The 14,676-nt window shown below is 39.6% G+C and overlaps 1 protein-coding gene across 6 annotated transcripts in view; it reads right to left on the bottom strand.

The window, feature by feature from the left end:
- The window catches only part of LRRFIP2 (LRR binding FLII interacting protein 2), a 56,313-nt gene extending 42,003 nt beyond the window's left edge, over window positions 1–14,310 (bottom strand). For 5 of the 6 annotated variants that reach the window (XM_058801361.1, XM_058801343.1, XM_058801326.1 and 2 more), the window contains exons 1-2: window positions 13,767–14,310; window positions 5,514–5,618 (exon numbers count right to left, since the gene is read on the bottom strand). In XM_058801361.1, coding sequence (XP_058657344.1) covers window positions 5,514–5,603 — 90 coding nt within the window. In that variant the 5' untranslated portion in view covers window positions 5,604–5,618; window positions 13,767–14,310. The remainder of the gene's footprint in view (window positions 1–5,513; window positions 5,619–13,766) is intronic. The other variant, XM_058801317.1, reaches the window with a different exon arrangement.
- Between the last annotated feature and the right edge of the window lie 366 nt (window positions 14,311–14,676).

A 14,676-nucleotide genomic window follows, 5' to 3' on the forward strand; every position in this document is an offset into this window, starting at 1 on the left:
AGTTTCCTGATTTTCACCTAAAACCCAGTTATTATAAGCTATTTATAGTCATTTAGAAAGCCATCTCTACTTCTTCAATTTTTTCATATTTGTTTTTAAATATGTATTCTACCACAATCTTTGGAAAACTTAGCTCAACTTTCAAGGATAACATGTAGTTCTTCAGTTATACCAAAATTATTTTTGGCAAGAAAGAAAGAAGAAAAAAAAGACGAGACTCTAACTTGAATGCCATTGTAAAAATTGAGTCTGGAGTCTCTCCTTTCTGATGTATTTTTCTTAGTCTCTTCATAGTAAGAACCATGTTTTTTCCCAAGTAAGCAGTATAAAATTAACACAGAATTTATATGGTAGAGGCTTCCCTCCATGCTGAGCAAGGAGAAGCATAATATCTATCTCCATAGTGTAGATAGGCATCTTTTTCCTTCCCTTGCCTGCAAGAAGGAATTCACTAGAAAGCAACAGTGTTTTATTTTTATATTCTGGAGAAGGTGATTCTTTATTTAGGTTGGATTCAGCATAAAAGCTTCATAAGGTTAAAATATAGGCCATCTCAAAATGCTATTCACCTCTGGAAAAATGTGAATTATTTTGTCATCATGGGCCGACGTATACATATTACATAGAACTCGTTTCTCTCTCTGCCGAGGGATGTGCAGTCCTGCAGTTTCCAACGCAGGAGGCCCGGGTAAGGAGCGTTTTACTTCCTCCACCAGATGGTAGCAGTGAGGGAACGGAGTGCCCCTGCTGCGGGACCCGCTGCTCCCTGTCTGCCACGGGTCCGCGGAACGGCACTAGGACACCCTGCCAGCTCTGCTCAGCATCAGGGCGAGTATGTCAAAAATGCTCACTGTGATTCTTAAAAGAGAACTACGTATAGCAACTTCATTTCACCTTTTCTCATCAAGCAAACAGAGGAGGATTCTGTGCCAAATTCCAACCCCCCCATGGCATGAGGGTTGGAAATGGATGATCTGTAAGGTCCCTTTCAATTCAAACTTTTAGCTCAACTACGATTCCTTCTGCTGCTCAATTTTTCTGTATTCTCATTCCCATGCTTTTTGCCCTTATCTCCACACTGTCTCATGAAATCAAGGCAACACCATCACTTATGTGCCAAAAGTATTTCTTGTGGCTCCTCAGAAAACTCTCTTCCACTTACTTCTCATCTCTCTGCCCCAGTTGCCTACAAACAACAAAATCTTACGTTTTTACCATGACTTAAAGTTTTAATAGTCTTTATTTTTGATGTATCATTCTTTTTCCTTTTATTGTACAGATTCACATATATATTATAAAATCTCTAGAATATCTTACATCCTATAAAATATCCTTAATCACTTTTAAAAACAAAAGCAAACAAGGCTTTGAATTAATACTAAGGTAGAAACAGCCAACTGAAAAATATTTAGTGACCTCTTACCAAAACAAAATTTAAAAATCACCTAGCATCTACAAAGACAATATCCATGAGGATGGAATTCTTTGGGACTTTGCTTGTTTTCTTAACAGAAGCTGAACCTACATGAAGAGAAAAGCATGTACAAAACTTTAAATAGATTCATATGAAAAAGACTGTTGTTAACTGTTTCTAAATTCATTATATAGCCCTCAAACGTTTAAAAATATTCAACTCAGCTTTTTCTATCATGGCAATTCAGTAACATTACATCTCTACCAAAGTAAGAACAACTGCACTCTACTCACAGTTGAGCTACTACAAAGTGAATTTCAAATCAAAATTAATCTTTATTCTCTCTCATGAGAAAACACCTTAAGAGTTTTCCATGCTCTTGCTATATAGTGAAAATAGCCATGGGAACAATTCCTGAGAAAAAACCCCCCAAACCAAAACACAGAGACAATATTCTACACAGTGAACATTGTTGCAATGTTGCTTGTCCACAACCTCTAGTTCTCTGTCACCTAGTTACACAGCCCTGAAGAACAGAAGAGCTGCTGATGGTAACACTCAAAAAAAGGCTGTGAATGGTAAATCCTGATTGTGCCTTCAAACTCCTGCTTAGCAGGTTGAGGACAGTGAGATGATATGTGTCAGACTCTTATCACTCTCTGCCACGATATTCATTGTATCTGAGCATGAACCACAGGTAATGCAGGAACACAGAAGTGACTGAAACCTCTGTTCTCACATAATTAAATTCAACTGGCTCTGGAAAAAGAGGTCTCATGTAATCCTAAAAGATGGTGATGACAGGTTACTGCTAAATATTTAGAATGAACAATGTGTCTGAAAACACAGACAAGTGAAGCAGTGATGCACAACTCAGCCAATGATATTCCGTCTGCAAAGGAATTTAATAAGGGGAGAATCCCCACAATAAGCACACAGGGAAAACATCTTGAGATCATATCAGCTGTATTCAATGTAGACTGTGAACATAACCTTGAGAATATGAATCTCAATTTTCACTTATATAACAACGTGGGAATTTTCAAGCGGTTAAGTCTTTTTGTTTAACAAATGAGACTATAATGCTGCCAGGAGCCTGAAGTTACTCTAGACAATCATTACCTGTACTTTGGGAAGCTCAAACTTTGCACAAGATACATGAAACTGTCTTCTACAACAGGTGACTTTTTCTTTATCAATCTTAGAACGCTAACAGTTTCAGAACCCATTACAAAAGCTAGAGAAAGAACCAAAAGGTCATATTAAAAAAACTCTGTATTTCCAGGAGATAGGCTTTTTTATTTCTTTTAAGTGATAAGCTGACTTCTAATTAATCTTGCTATAATTAGAATACACTTGTCACTACTCCATTTTAATGTAGCTGGGTGCTTTTAAACCCACAGTTCTGTTATCTCCTTGCAGGAAACACATGGACAATATATCTACACCTGCTCCTGCAGCTTTTGAAAAAAGCACATGTGTTTTAAGTTTTGTCTCTTTACATTATCAGTAGGAAAGAAAGTGTTAGGGAGGGAGGAAGAAGTGTTCTGAAGGTATTATTATTATTATTCATTTAGTTTCTGTTAATACAAGCTTTCTTTATACCCTTTTAAAGTTTTGAGCCTGCTTTGCCCTCCTCTTAATCCTATCCCACAAGGAAATAAGCACATTCTAGTAAGTGCACTGGCGTTTAGCCACCACTGAACCCACTACATTAATTAGTGCATGGGCTGAGAATTGTCAAATTGGGGAACCAAAACCACCACACAAAATTGGTGTTCAAACTAAAACCACCACAGCCTGATAGACTGCTGTACCAGGGTAAGACTGCCAAACTAATCAACTATGAGTAATCTCACTTCAGACACTGTGAAATAGGCAAAGTGCATTGCTTCCAGGAAAGGATGCACAGATAGATCCCTGTCCCTGGATCACCTTTACCCTTCCTCAGTTCCAGTGAGCAAGGAAATTCAATGTGAGAAAAAATAATACACCATAGTATAAAAAGTAGGTCCCTAAGAAAGAGGTTTAGCAACTCAAAAGTTCTTGGAATAAGGCAGAAATTCACTCTAGTGTTGATGTGTTAGCATATTTGTGTGTAACACAGAGACACTGTAAAAATGCTTGTCTCAATGCATAGTCCCACACCAAGGAAAATAAGTGGAAGAGATCTCTATGTAACAGAAGTACAAGAAATAAAGGGGAGGGGACAGCCAACAGAAGAAAAAAGTTTTCTGATGCGAAGGAAAGATGGAAAAAAATCAAAGAAATATTAAAGAGGAAGCAGTCTGACCAGGTACCTTAGATGCTTACAATAGTGCCCTTATTTTCCATTAAATATTTTCATATAAAATGACATCAGATTGAACCAGTGCAGAAAAATGACTATATGGAAATGATTAGCGGATCAGTGCCAAAGAATTTTTTAAACCAAATTTCCTAAAAAGCAATGTTTACTGGTACTAAAAGGAAGATATCTTTTTTTTTGACACATGCCATAGAACAAGGAAATCACAATTTTGTCATATTAAAAGTGGTAACAAAGAATAAGAATAGCACTTTCTGAAATCTGAACTTTTAGAGAAAAAGCACCTTGAAATGTCATACACTACATTAGAGTCACTTTATTATAGCTCTTTGTATTACAAATTCCAATACTTCCTAGTGCCGTTTTGTGACTGCTCTCAATCTCAGAGCACTTTATGCAGTTTCACCACACAGATTTTACTGAGTGCAGCCTTTTGTTTCTGCATTTTCTGTTTACCATCTCTTAATACCTAGAACACCTTTTGGAAGCTTTTCCACAGAAGACACATGGATTACAGGATTCAATTCAATTCTAGTAAGTAATGTCTTCTAAAACAATGGGATGTAAGAGAACTAAGCCCAACAGTAATTTTAAATAAGATATTATGTACAACTTGTTACTACTGAGATCCTTTTCTAGGTTAAATGACAAGTTGATGTTATGGAAGCATGCATATACTCAAAGAAATTTAAGGCCATGTTCTTTCTTTTTTACTCACTGTCTTCACCAAAGAATGAGTGAGGGAACTTGATGAGTGAGATCATATATTATCCAGAGTCCCACACAGGACTTGGCTGATAGTGTGAGACCTTCCAGTAGAACTAGAACGTGACTGAGAACAAAACTTTCTGAAAAGTTACCAACTATTTAATTTTTTTTAATGACAAGGCATATATTTTGCCTACAGTCTATGATAGATACACTTGAAAATGCCTAAATAAGCTTTCTCTTCAGAGACCTAACACCTCCCTACTTTGTCTTACATACACATATACAGACAACTATTTACATTACAAAGCCAATTAGAATCTGCATTTTACACTCCTTTATGTTAACTAGGGCAAGCAGCTTTGTAGATAATGTAGCCCCAAAGAACCTGAATTCACTTGTATACAATCAGTACTAACATTTTTGTTCCCTAGTCACAGCATCTCCACCTAGAAAAACTCTGGTCCAAACAGACATTTATAAGACTTCAAATTCCAACTGCCAAAATCCCATGGGACAAAATTCCCCTTTGTATCAACTTTTTCTTAATTGCACTTTTTGCTGGTTATCTCCAGCCCTCTCTTTTTGGGTGGTGGAATTCCTGGTACAGTGTACATATTAGGCTTATTTGGAAAAAAATTGACTTCTCACGTTTGAAATAGATACTATAACAAATATATTTTAATAGTGACTACTGCCCATTCAATACTAATACACTATACTTAACATCTTAAGAATACTACACACTGTAACAGGATAAATGTGTATGTTGTTTAGTTTTACACTTGAAATAGCAGCTATATTTTTCATTTCTCTTCAAGCATGTAAGTATCTGTAGAAATAGCTGCTAGGCTTAAGTGTAAATCCATAAGGTTACACTAATCATACAGTTAATATCTCACTATGTTGACATTTCAGTTAATGTAATTTTTTGATCAATAATCCTCTTAGCTTATATTAATTGTCATATTTTTGGCTAATTACACTTTTTTATGCACATTTATAAAAAAATTAACTTTTCCTAGATAATGAGTTTACTTTCATCTCTATTTCTGAATTCAAGACACTTTAAAATGAGCAAACCTCTCTGGCAATGCTGCTTAGTGCTTCATCTTCTGCAGAAAATCTGTCTTTCACTGGAGTTCTCTTCCGTCCTGATCCAGGAGTTCCCATTTTTATTCTCTGAATCTGTATTTGAAAACACAGATAGGACAAAGCTCAGTTTTAATTAATATCTGGAATTAAAAAAAAATCAACCAACCTACACACCAAAATATCCAAAGTTTTCCAATCTTTGGCTACATAATACTCAAGACATCTGTATGCAATTGGCATGTAATGGCCACACAAAAGCTTGTGGCAGCATTACAGAACACCACTGCATCCTTCAAGGTGCACAGAGAGAATTTTTCTACTGAACAGAACCCACGAGTTTACCTACAGCTTCAAAGTCAGGCACAACTGTAAACTGCTCCTGGCTCAAAAAGAATGCCTCTGTTCTCTGTCAATTTATTTAACTCCTGAAAAGATATATTTATTTAATTAACAGATGTTGAAAAAAAAACCCCTATAGACAACAGTGTTCAAGAATTACATCTGCATGATCATCAGAGGTCTCCTCAACACAGAAAAGTCTCAGAAGACAAACTTTACTAAGCATCAGAGTAGGTAGAAGTGACTGACTTACATTTTAATGCAGCTGTTCTCCTGCAACTGAGCTGCTGTCTTCTAAAGCAAAAGTTTTACTATAGCAGAAATAGACACCTTTACGCAAAAAAACCCACTCTTTACCTAACAAGATTCTCAAACTGGGAAATGAAGAGAGAAATACCCGTATTTTTCCTCCAGAAATCTCCTATGAATTGCAAGCATATAAAAATGACCAACAAAACAAAACATAACATAGCCCATGTAGACACAATCAAAAAATGTTACACCAAAAAAAAAAACCCTCAAAAAACACAACTATATAAGTTTTTTCAAATATCCTAAAGAAATCCTACTTCCAGACATCCAGATCCTCTCAAATGTCAGACTAGAATTTGGTGGTATCCCAGCTATTTGACAAGGTAAGTATCCTACAAAGAGTTTAAGAAAACACCTTAGTTATAATAAAAAACTTCTATTTGCAGGAAGAAGAGATCTAAAAGGTATCCAGTATTGGCTATCCTTTGGAAACTGAACTGGTACAATCACTGCCTTTCTTACTGGATCTAACTAGCAAAGACTCAGTAATTGATTATAGTTTAGTCAAAAAGGAAGGAGGAAAAAACCTCAAAGTGATAGCTATTTTTGTACAAGCAGAGTTTTTACTTTATTACTTTTACACAGCAATCACATAGCCAAAATATATTGAGGTATTTTCTGACACTGAAAGACACCAAGTAGCATCACAGGCCTTTTTCTTTTTTCTCTTATATTTTAGCTTCTACACCTTTTCATCACCCTTCCTTTAATAACTTTATACTATTACTGCTTTCTTTTCCTTGCAAGCAATAAGATTTTTTTACTCTGCTTCAAATTTTACAGGTATTTTACTGTTCTTCATCTGCTCAATACTGTCACTATTATTTCATTTGGTAAGAGTCTGTATATTTAGTCTTAAAAACAAGCAAGTAAACTTATGTCTTGTATTCAAGTAAATTTAGACAAATATACACACAAACAGTGGAGATCTCTGTGGCAAAGGTTTAAGCCCAGAACTGCAAGTTGCTGCCCACATTCTGAATGTCTCAAAAGATCTGCATCTTTTTTCAAATTACTTATTGGCTAACTTCACATATTAAAAGCAGACAGGGCCCAAACTAAAAGTTACATGGACACAAAATAATACCACCCATACTACAGAAGGCTTTAACAATGTTATACACTAGCCACAAGAAAAATCATTAAGTGGTTATTACAATAAACAGGTTCGTATAAGAACAGAAATTCAATCCATCTACTAAAAGTCACTAAGCATAAAATTATTTTAATTGACACATTAAAGGCCATATTTCTTTAAAAAGTATTTACCAAGTTAGAAAAAACTGCAGAGTAACTGCACATACCATAGACTTGAACTACATTTCTTCACATCCTCTAAACAGCGTACCATTTCTAATACACAACAAACTTTGGTTTGTTAACTCAGTGAAATGCTCTCAGCTGGCAGACTGACTTGGGGAATGGAATGGTTTCTAGCTAAAATACAGCTAATTTTAGTATAGTTACGTTCAGTTTACAGGAATACTAATTTACAGAGTAGTAATTTCATAAAAATTAGATACTGATGCTTTAAATGAGGAAAACACACTAAATCTCAGTCGCTGTGGAGGAAGGCAAGTGTGGCATCCCTGCCAGCAATCTACCACACTTCTCACCTAGAACAAGCACAGAACTCCTGACTGAGCCCAAACACAAGACAGAACATGACAGGTTACCCAGAAGGTATACAGAGATGTTGTCTTTGCCTACAAGGAGAAATTAAGAAAATCAAAGCCCAGCTGAAGCCAAAACTAGCAAAGGCTGATAAGGACAAAGAGAAAGGCTATTCTAAGGGCATTGGGAACACAAGAATGACTAAGAAAACATTAGGGCCACTGTTTGGTGACACAGGTGAGAGTGGTGGGTGCTTGCCAAGCCCCACCCTTGAAAGAACAGTCTGGATAATAACAAAGGGGAAGATGGGAATCTGTGTGCGTGAATCAAATAAGCAAAACTGTCTGAGAGGGTACAGGCCCAAACCTGGTCATGTTACAAGAGAGCAAGAGGCTTGTCGGTTACATTAAACAGAAACTAGGAAATGAGACAGAAGCACTTGTTTGAAGTAAAGGAGTCATCTTGAAAATAAAACCCATATCAACAGTGACAGTAGCAGTAACTTTGGAGGGATAACAGCATCAGTCAAACCCCAGTTTGATGCTGTCAGAAGCCACCCCACTGATTGCATGGTATCTGCCCAAGCTAAACCAATACAGCATCCCTACTAGTGGATGCAAGATCCTGCACTCCAGCCAGCAGGTGGTCAGTACACACCTCAGGTGTGTGAACGTGAGCTGGTTAGGTATGGTCTCACTGGCATCTGCATTGGGACATATTAGAGAACAGCACAGACACACACAAATCTAGAGTGTCCACATCTCCAGCAGAAATCATGTGCACATAGGAGACCCTAGAGTTGAAGAACAGAACAGTTAAACACCAGCCTAGAGAGGCTATGAAATATCCATCCCTGAAGATGGTAAAAACTTAGCCTGACAAGGCTCTGAAAAACCTTTTCTAATTGACAATGCTTTGAGCAAAGGATGACCTCCAAAGAATCTTCCTAAAATAAAATATATGGTTCTACATTTATTATTGTTCGCAATTTTGAAATTACACCTCAATAGAAGTTTTCTTTAATTAGATGTTTTAATATTTCTTCAAAGGTCTTGTCACAATTTCTTCCATTCCATTTAACTTTTAATGTGGCTGATGTATGTCAGAGTATTTAATTTCTTGTCATTAAGTTCGGTACTACAGAAACCTAGATATATTGCTAATATGCTAATTAGTCTAATACTATAAATATAATTCTGTTACTTCTCAGGAAAATATAAGATATCAATACTTTACATACATGCAGAAATACTTTTGAGATGTTTCACTTCAATAACTTTCTGATTACACAAAAAGTTCCTTTCCTGCATGGGATAAAGAATGTTGCTGCAGCATGCGATAAAGAATTTAATACACGCCGTGACATTAGAATTTTCATAAAAAATAATTACAGAGAACACCAAAACAAAATCGGCCAAAGAGCAGATTGCTATTGTCTTTCATGGCTTAGAAAGATAAATACAAAAGGAAGGAACACTATAATATCTGCTGCATTTACACTTAAAAATTCCTGAGGCACGTCTATTACATGCCTAGTTCCAACAGACACGGTAACACATTGTATTACACAACCGATGAGTGACATCCTGTTGCATTTCATTCCAAAACACGGAAGTGTCCGAAGTCCCCAAACAAAACAGAAGACCTGAGATTAAATCCTTCAAATGCCTTCTCATTTGTCTTCACTTCAGGCATATATACATTTTATCTCTTTCACAAGTCTTTGCTGTCCTAGTCTTCTTCATTTTACCCTCCGACTAAAAGCTCTCCTTGTTTCTTTTTGCTTCCTAGAAAAAGGTCTGATTTGTCTCTGAGGAAAAAAAAAATTTGCTACACTACAAGTTCAGGGCCTATCACTCACTATCTCCCATGGCACCACCTGTTCCAAATGCCTGGGTCATATGCCAGCATACTTGGCATTACATGCATAGGATCCAGATATCTTGGTGTGAACAGGCTATAAATAACAGAGCAAAACTCCCCTTTTCTCTTTCAAGCAAGACTACAAGATCACTAAAATTCACCTGTGTAGACAACATCTCTCTATAATTGATTCAACAACAGAGAAGAGCAGTACTGCTCTAGAACTAATGTCTCTTAGAAACAGAATCTGAATGCAAAAGTATTAGTACTACAACAGTTGCATTCATAATTGAGAAGGAGCATAATCATATTGGAAACCACAATCTTGTTTGCTTGATCTTCAATCTTTGCCCAAGCAAACTTCAAAGGATACAAAGCAAACAGGCATTGAAAAATTTTAAATTATGCAAGACAAACACAAGAGTCTTCCTCAGAAGAAAGACCCCATAAAAGGGTACTCTCTCTGCAATTACTGTTTGCTCATAGGTCCAAAACCACCCATGCAGGCAAAAGGGTTGCATGAAACAGGGTGACCATGATCCAACAAAGGGGCATGTAGGAAGAGAGAGAAATACATCAGGTTTTAATGCACTGAGAAAGAAACAGACTGAGTTTTAAAGCAATAATTTTAAGGACTCATTTGGAATTTTCATTCAGAATATTAACTGAAACAAGAACTATTGCCAAAAAAGAGCTGCTACTATGAGTGGAAGAAGCTAACATTAAAGGGAAAATGCAAAGACTGAGAAGAGCATATAATTACAGTCTGCCAAAAGATTACAGTGCTTACCACTATATTGGAGAAAAGTTATTCCAGCTGATGAATAATGTTTCTGTTTTAAGAAGCTGTTCATCTCTAATCATGGCCCACTTCAAAAACTGTTAGCACAAAGTTTCTGCTCTGAGTGGACAAGCTTATGTCAGCTTTTTCAGGAAAATAACCTACTCTTTAGACAACTGCACGACCCACCCCCTTAATGCAGTATATTTGCAGTTTACTTGCAGTTTTAAAATCTGAGAAATACAATTTCTTATGAGTTCATGGTATTTAGCAATTGAATTGTAATTCCTTAGAGGGAGTTGAAATCCCACAGTTTGTTGCTGTTATGAAGTCAGAGACCAACAGAGAGTCCCCAGTTAAAACAATTTAAAAGCCATTATGCAGCTTACAAGTGTCTGCAAGTGCCTGATGAATCCATGAAGTGTCCAGTGCCTATCACTGACTGTCATGCAATGCTTTACGTGTGCCAATGCACTAAAGGCATCCTACAGCCCTGCAGAACCATGAGACACCTCCAGACCTACCGAGCTATCTCTGGTGATCTTCACCACTCTCTGCAAATTACCAAAATTCCAAAACAGCGCCTTGCAGTTTCAAGTAGTCTCAACTTAGTTTATGATGTATGAGTTCTCTGCCAGTCAGCTGCCAACAGCTGCAACTGTAGATACCAATACTGCAAAAAGTACATTGCATACATAAAATCATCAGTTACAGGCAGCATCTGGAAAGCTCTTATAATGGTGACTCACCAGAGGATCTCTAGGGGCACAGCATAAAGCATATATAACTTTCAGAAAAGCAGTGTTACAGGGATTGACTTTTCTAGAATCAGTGCGACTATAAATGCTGGAGATCCAGGAATAAACTAAGAATTCAAATAGAACTTTAAAACTTAAGGGGATGACAGTACTAAAATGAGCACTATAAAAATTATGAAAATGCATAATTAAAAAAAACCCACAAGGATCTTTCAGAAGTGTTTGCTCTAAAATGAAGCAACCATCATTTTTACACTGTCAGCTTTTTCAAAATGAGTGCCCTTTCTGTCATTTTGGAAAAGAATGATTCATTGCTCATTAAAAAACCAAACGCTGCTGCTATATTGAGGCTCCACTTTTTTTTTTTTTTAATGAAATGGAGTGCCCCATGGTAACAACCCACACACTGTAGCAAGCTGCAACTATTTAAAATATTTTTCCCCCATCAATTTAATACACTCCTACACTCTTTCCTACTCGTGCTACAGTTACAGTAGAATGAAGAAAAGCTACTGCAGCAAGGGAAAGAAATTGTCCTGGGTACCCCTTAGAAGAAACAGCATCTGAAGGAAACTATCAGCTGACATCATCCCTGCTGACTAGTTCTCTGCTATGGTAGTGAAGTTTGTAGGCTCAGAAACACTGATGTTCACCTGACCCTTCTTTCATAAATACCCCTTCACCTCCTCCCTTAAAGCAGATCTAACACTGTTAACTTAGCTCAAGGAAATGTGACCTTTAATATCACCTTCACAAGCAGACAGTGTTACTTACATAAACTATTTTGCAGAGCATGTAATGCATAAACACAAACTGTCCTTTACCTACAATTACACATTACTTAGTTTCCAGGTATTAAGATAATAAAATTTAATTACTTTCTCAGAAAGTAGTTATAGCATTTTTTTTGTAATGCTACTGGGCTGCCCTAACTCATTAGTATCACCACACATCTTCACATTAGGATCTCACAAACAACAACACAGTATCAAATCTATTATCCTCTGCTTACATTACATACCAGAGCTATTCAATTATGTATGATACTGATCTAGGTTTTTTTGGCATATGCACATGCCAACTTGTGTGCTATATGAAAATCTAGACCTTAATAAGCTCTATATATCCCCACTACACAGAGTCTAAACAGCACTTTCTGAAAGTTTACATGTATTAAAATATTGTGCCATCTTCTGAGAGAATGAGACTTTTAAAAAAGCTCCTCTGTAGTCAATTCACAAGCAATACTGTTGTTTAGGTCAACAAGCTACACTTGACACATTTCACACAACCGTCTTCTATTCACAAGTTTCCAGTTACAGCCAAGAATTCAGTTCAGGTAAGACTGACTTCCCAGTAAGCTAAACACCTCCAAACCCAAGTAACAGGAAACAATAGGAAAATTATGTCATGTACGTCAAACAATTTTGTACGGCTAAAGCACCTTTTATCTTTCCTTACATCATCACTAAGCAATTACATTAACCAAGGAAGCAGATGTATATTAAGAGGGTAACTGTTTCTGGGCCGCAATACATTTAATTACATCATTTCGCAATCAAGACACAATGAACGTTTAAAGAGCTCAGACAAACACTGATTAATATTATACTTTGTAGCAAATCTCCCGCCCCACATCTCTAGAGATGTTTTACCCCAATAATTTTGAAGGGAGAAAATATTTTGAAGGGAGAAAATTCTTCTTAGACCTCCCTCATTTCAAGTAAAAAATGCCTGTAGCTCTCTAAAATGCGAAAAACCACTGAGTATATCACATAAAAGTCAACACAGTACTACTTCATCTACAAAATATTTTTATTATCAGTGAAACACATAACACTGCCCTTCAAAGAGTCACGCTCGGATTCAAACCGAAAATCACTTAAAAACACATTGAGCAGATCACAGTCCGAAGTTGTTTTTGGCTACTTCCAAACTCATGAATATGTTCATCTCTCTTATCACCCTCAACAACGTTTTTATAATTATAGCAACAGGGTATACTAAAAATAAAACAGCGTACTCCAAAATAACTTATTAAAAACCAAACGACTAAGCATCAGAAGAGTGACCGACTCCCATCGCAGCCGCTGCAGAGGGGCACGCCCTGCTGTTCCGGGAACAGCGAAGCCGTGGTAACGTGCTCCCAGGAAGTAGGAGAAAGGCACCGAAATACACACACCGCTGCGATTTCAGCACATCTTCCTTTCTCCGTCATTTCGCCGTTCCCACTCAGCCCCCAAGGGGCGCACGGCAGCTCCCCGAGGAGCAGGAGGAGGGATCGCGCCGCCGAGCAGCCGCAGCCCGCCGGAAGGGCTCGGGCCAGGCCGGGCTCGGCTTCCCCGGGTCCGCCCGCACCAAGCCCAGCGCGGCCACACGGAAGGAGCCGTACGCCGCCGCCCCAAGGCTCTCCTGCTCGCCGACCTGACCAACGAGTTCCGGCTGAGCCGCTCCTCCAAACCTGAAGAACCGGGTTCCCGCCCCGCTTCGTCGCCCGAGTTTTGTGTCTATGACTGATACCCTTCCTCCTCCCGGCCCTCGCCCTTACCCTGCCTGGGCCCCAGGGAGTCTTACCTGCGGGCCAGCCTGCCGCAGAACCGGGACGCCTCAGGAGGGAGGGGGCAATTGTTTCACTCTTCCCTCCACCGTTTCCAGGGGTGTGAGGGGCCCGTGGATCCCGGAATCACTTCAGGCTCCTTCCTTCCCTCACTCCCTACGCCCAGAGATAGGGGAACAGTGGCAAAAGCCGCCCCAGGGCAACCACAGTCCGCACACGGACCGCCCACGGGCCGCGACAAGGGAACTGCTACCTCACTTAACCCTCTCCACCGTCCCCTACCAACCGTTCCCCGTGAGGGGCTGGGAGAACTGGAGCTGCAGGCAGACAAGCCGCTCCGCTCCAGGCCGCTTTCCTCTTCCCCGCCCCGCACTCTTGCCTCCTCCCCTTCAGCGCCAGGCGCTTACGGCCACATCGAGAACTCGAGTGAGAGACTGCGGTAAATTTCAAACCGCCTGCGGAAGGAAGAAGGGGCCGGCGCTGAGGAGGACAGAGGGCGAGAGCCCGACAGCCGAAGCGCAGGAGATACCGCGACCCACGCTGGCACCGACAGCCACCGCATTTGCCCGGCCCCCGCACAGGCCAGGGGGCAAAGCGCGCAGGCGCCGCGGAGGAGAGGACGGGAGGGCGGTCCGCCCGCGTGCGCAGAGCGGGCGCGGCTGCGGGGACGGCGGTGAACGGTGGTGGGCGGTCCCGCACCCGCCCCGCCCGGCTCCGGTGCCTGGGTCCTGGCCGCCTCCCGGGCGGATCATGGGCTGCTGGGGTTTTGGGCCGGCGTGGGGCACTGCGCCCTGTGGCGGCCTTTCAGCCCAGGGAGGGCGAGGAAGGCGAAGGAGCAGGGCGCTCCTCTCGCCTCGCTTCTCCTTTCCTTAGCAGGCAGCGAAGGGAGGGAGCGTCGTTCTCTGTAGTGTGTCGTACTGCAGCGCA

This window comes from Ammospiza caudacuta, chromosome 1, assembly GCF_027887145.1.
Source record: "Ammospiza caudacuta isolate bAmmCau1 chromosome 1, bAmmCau1.pri, whole genome shotgun sequence".
Lineage (NCBI taxonomy): Eukaryota > Metazoa > Chordata > Aves > Passeriformes > Passerellidae > Ammospiza > Ammospiza caudacuta.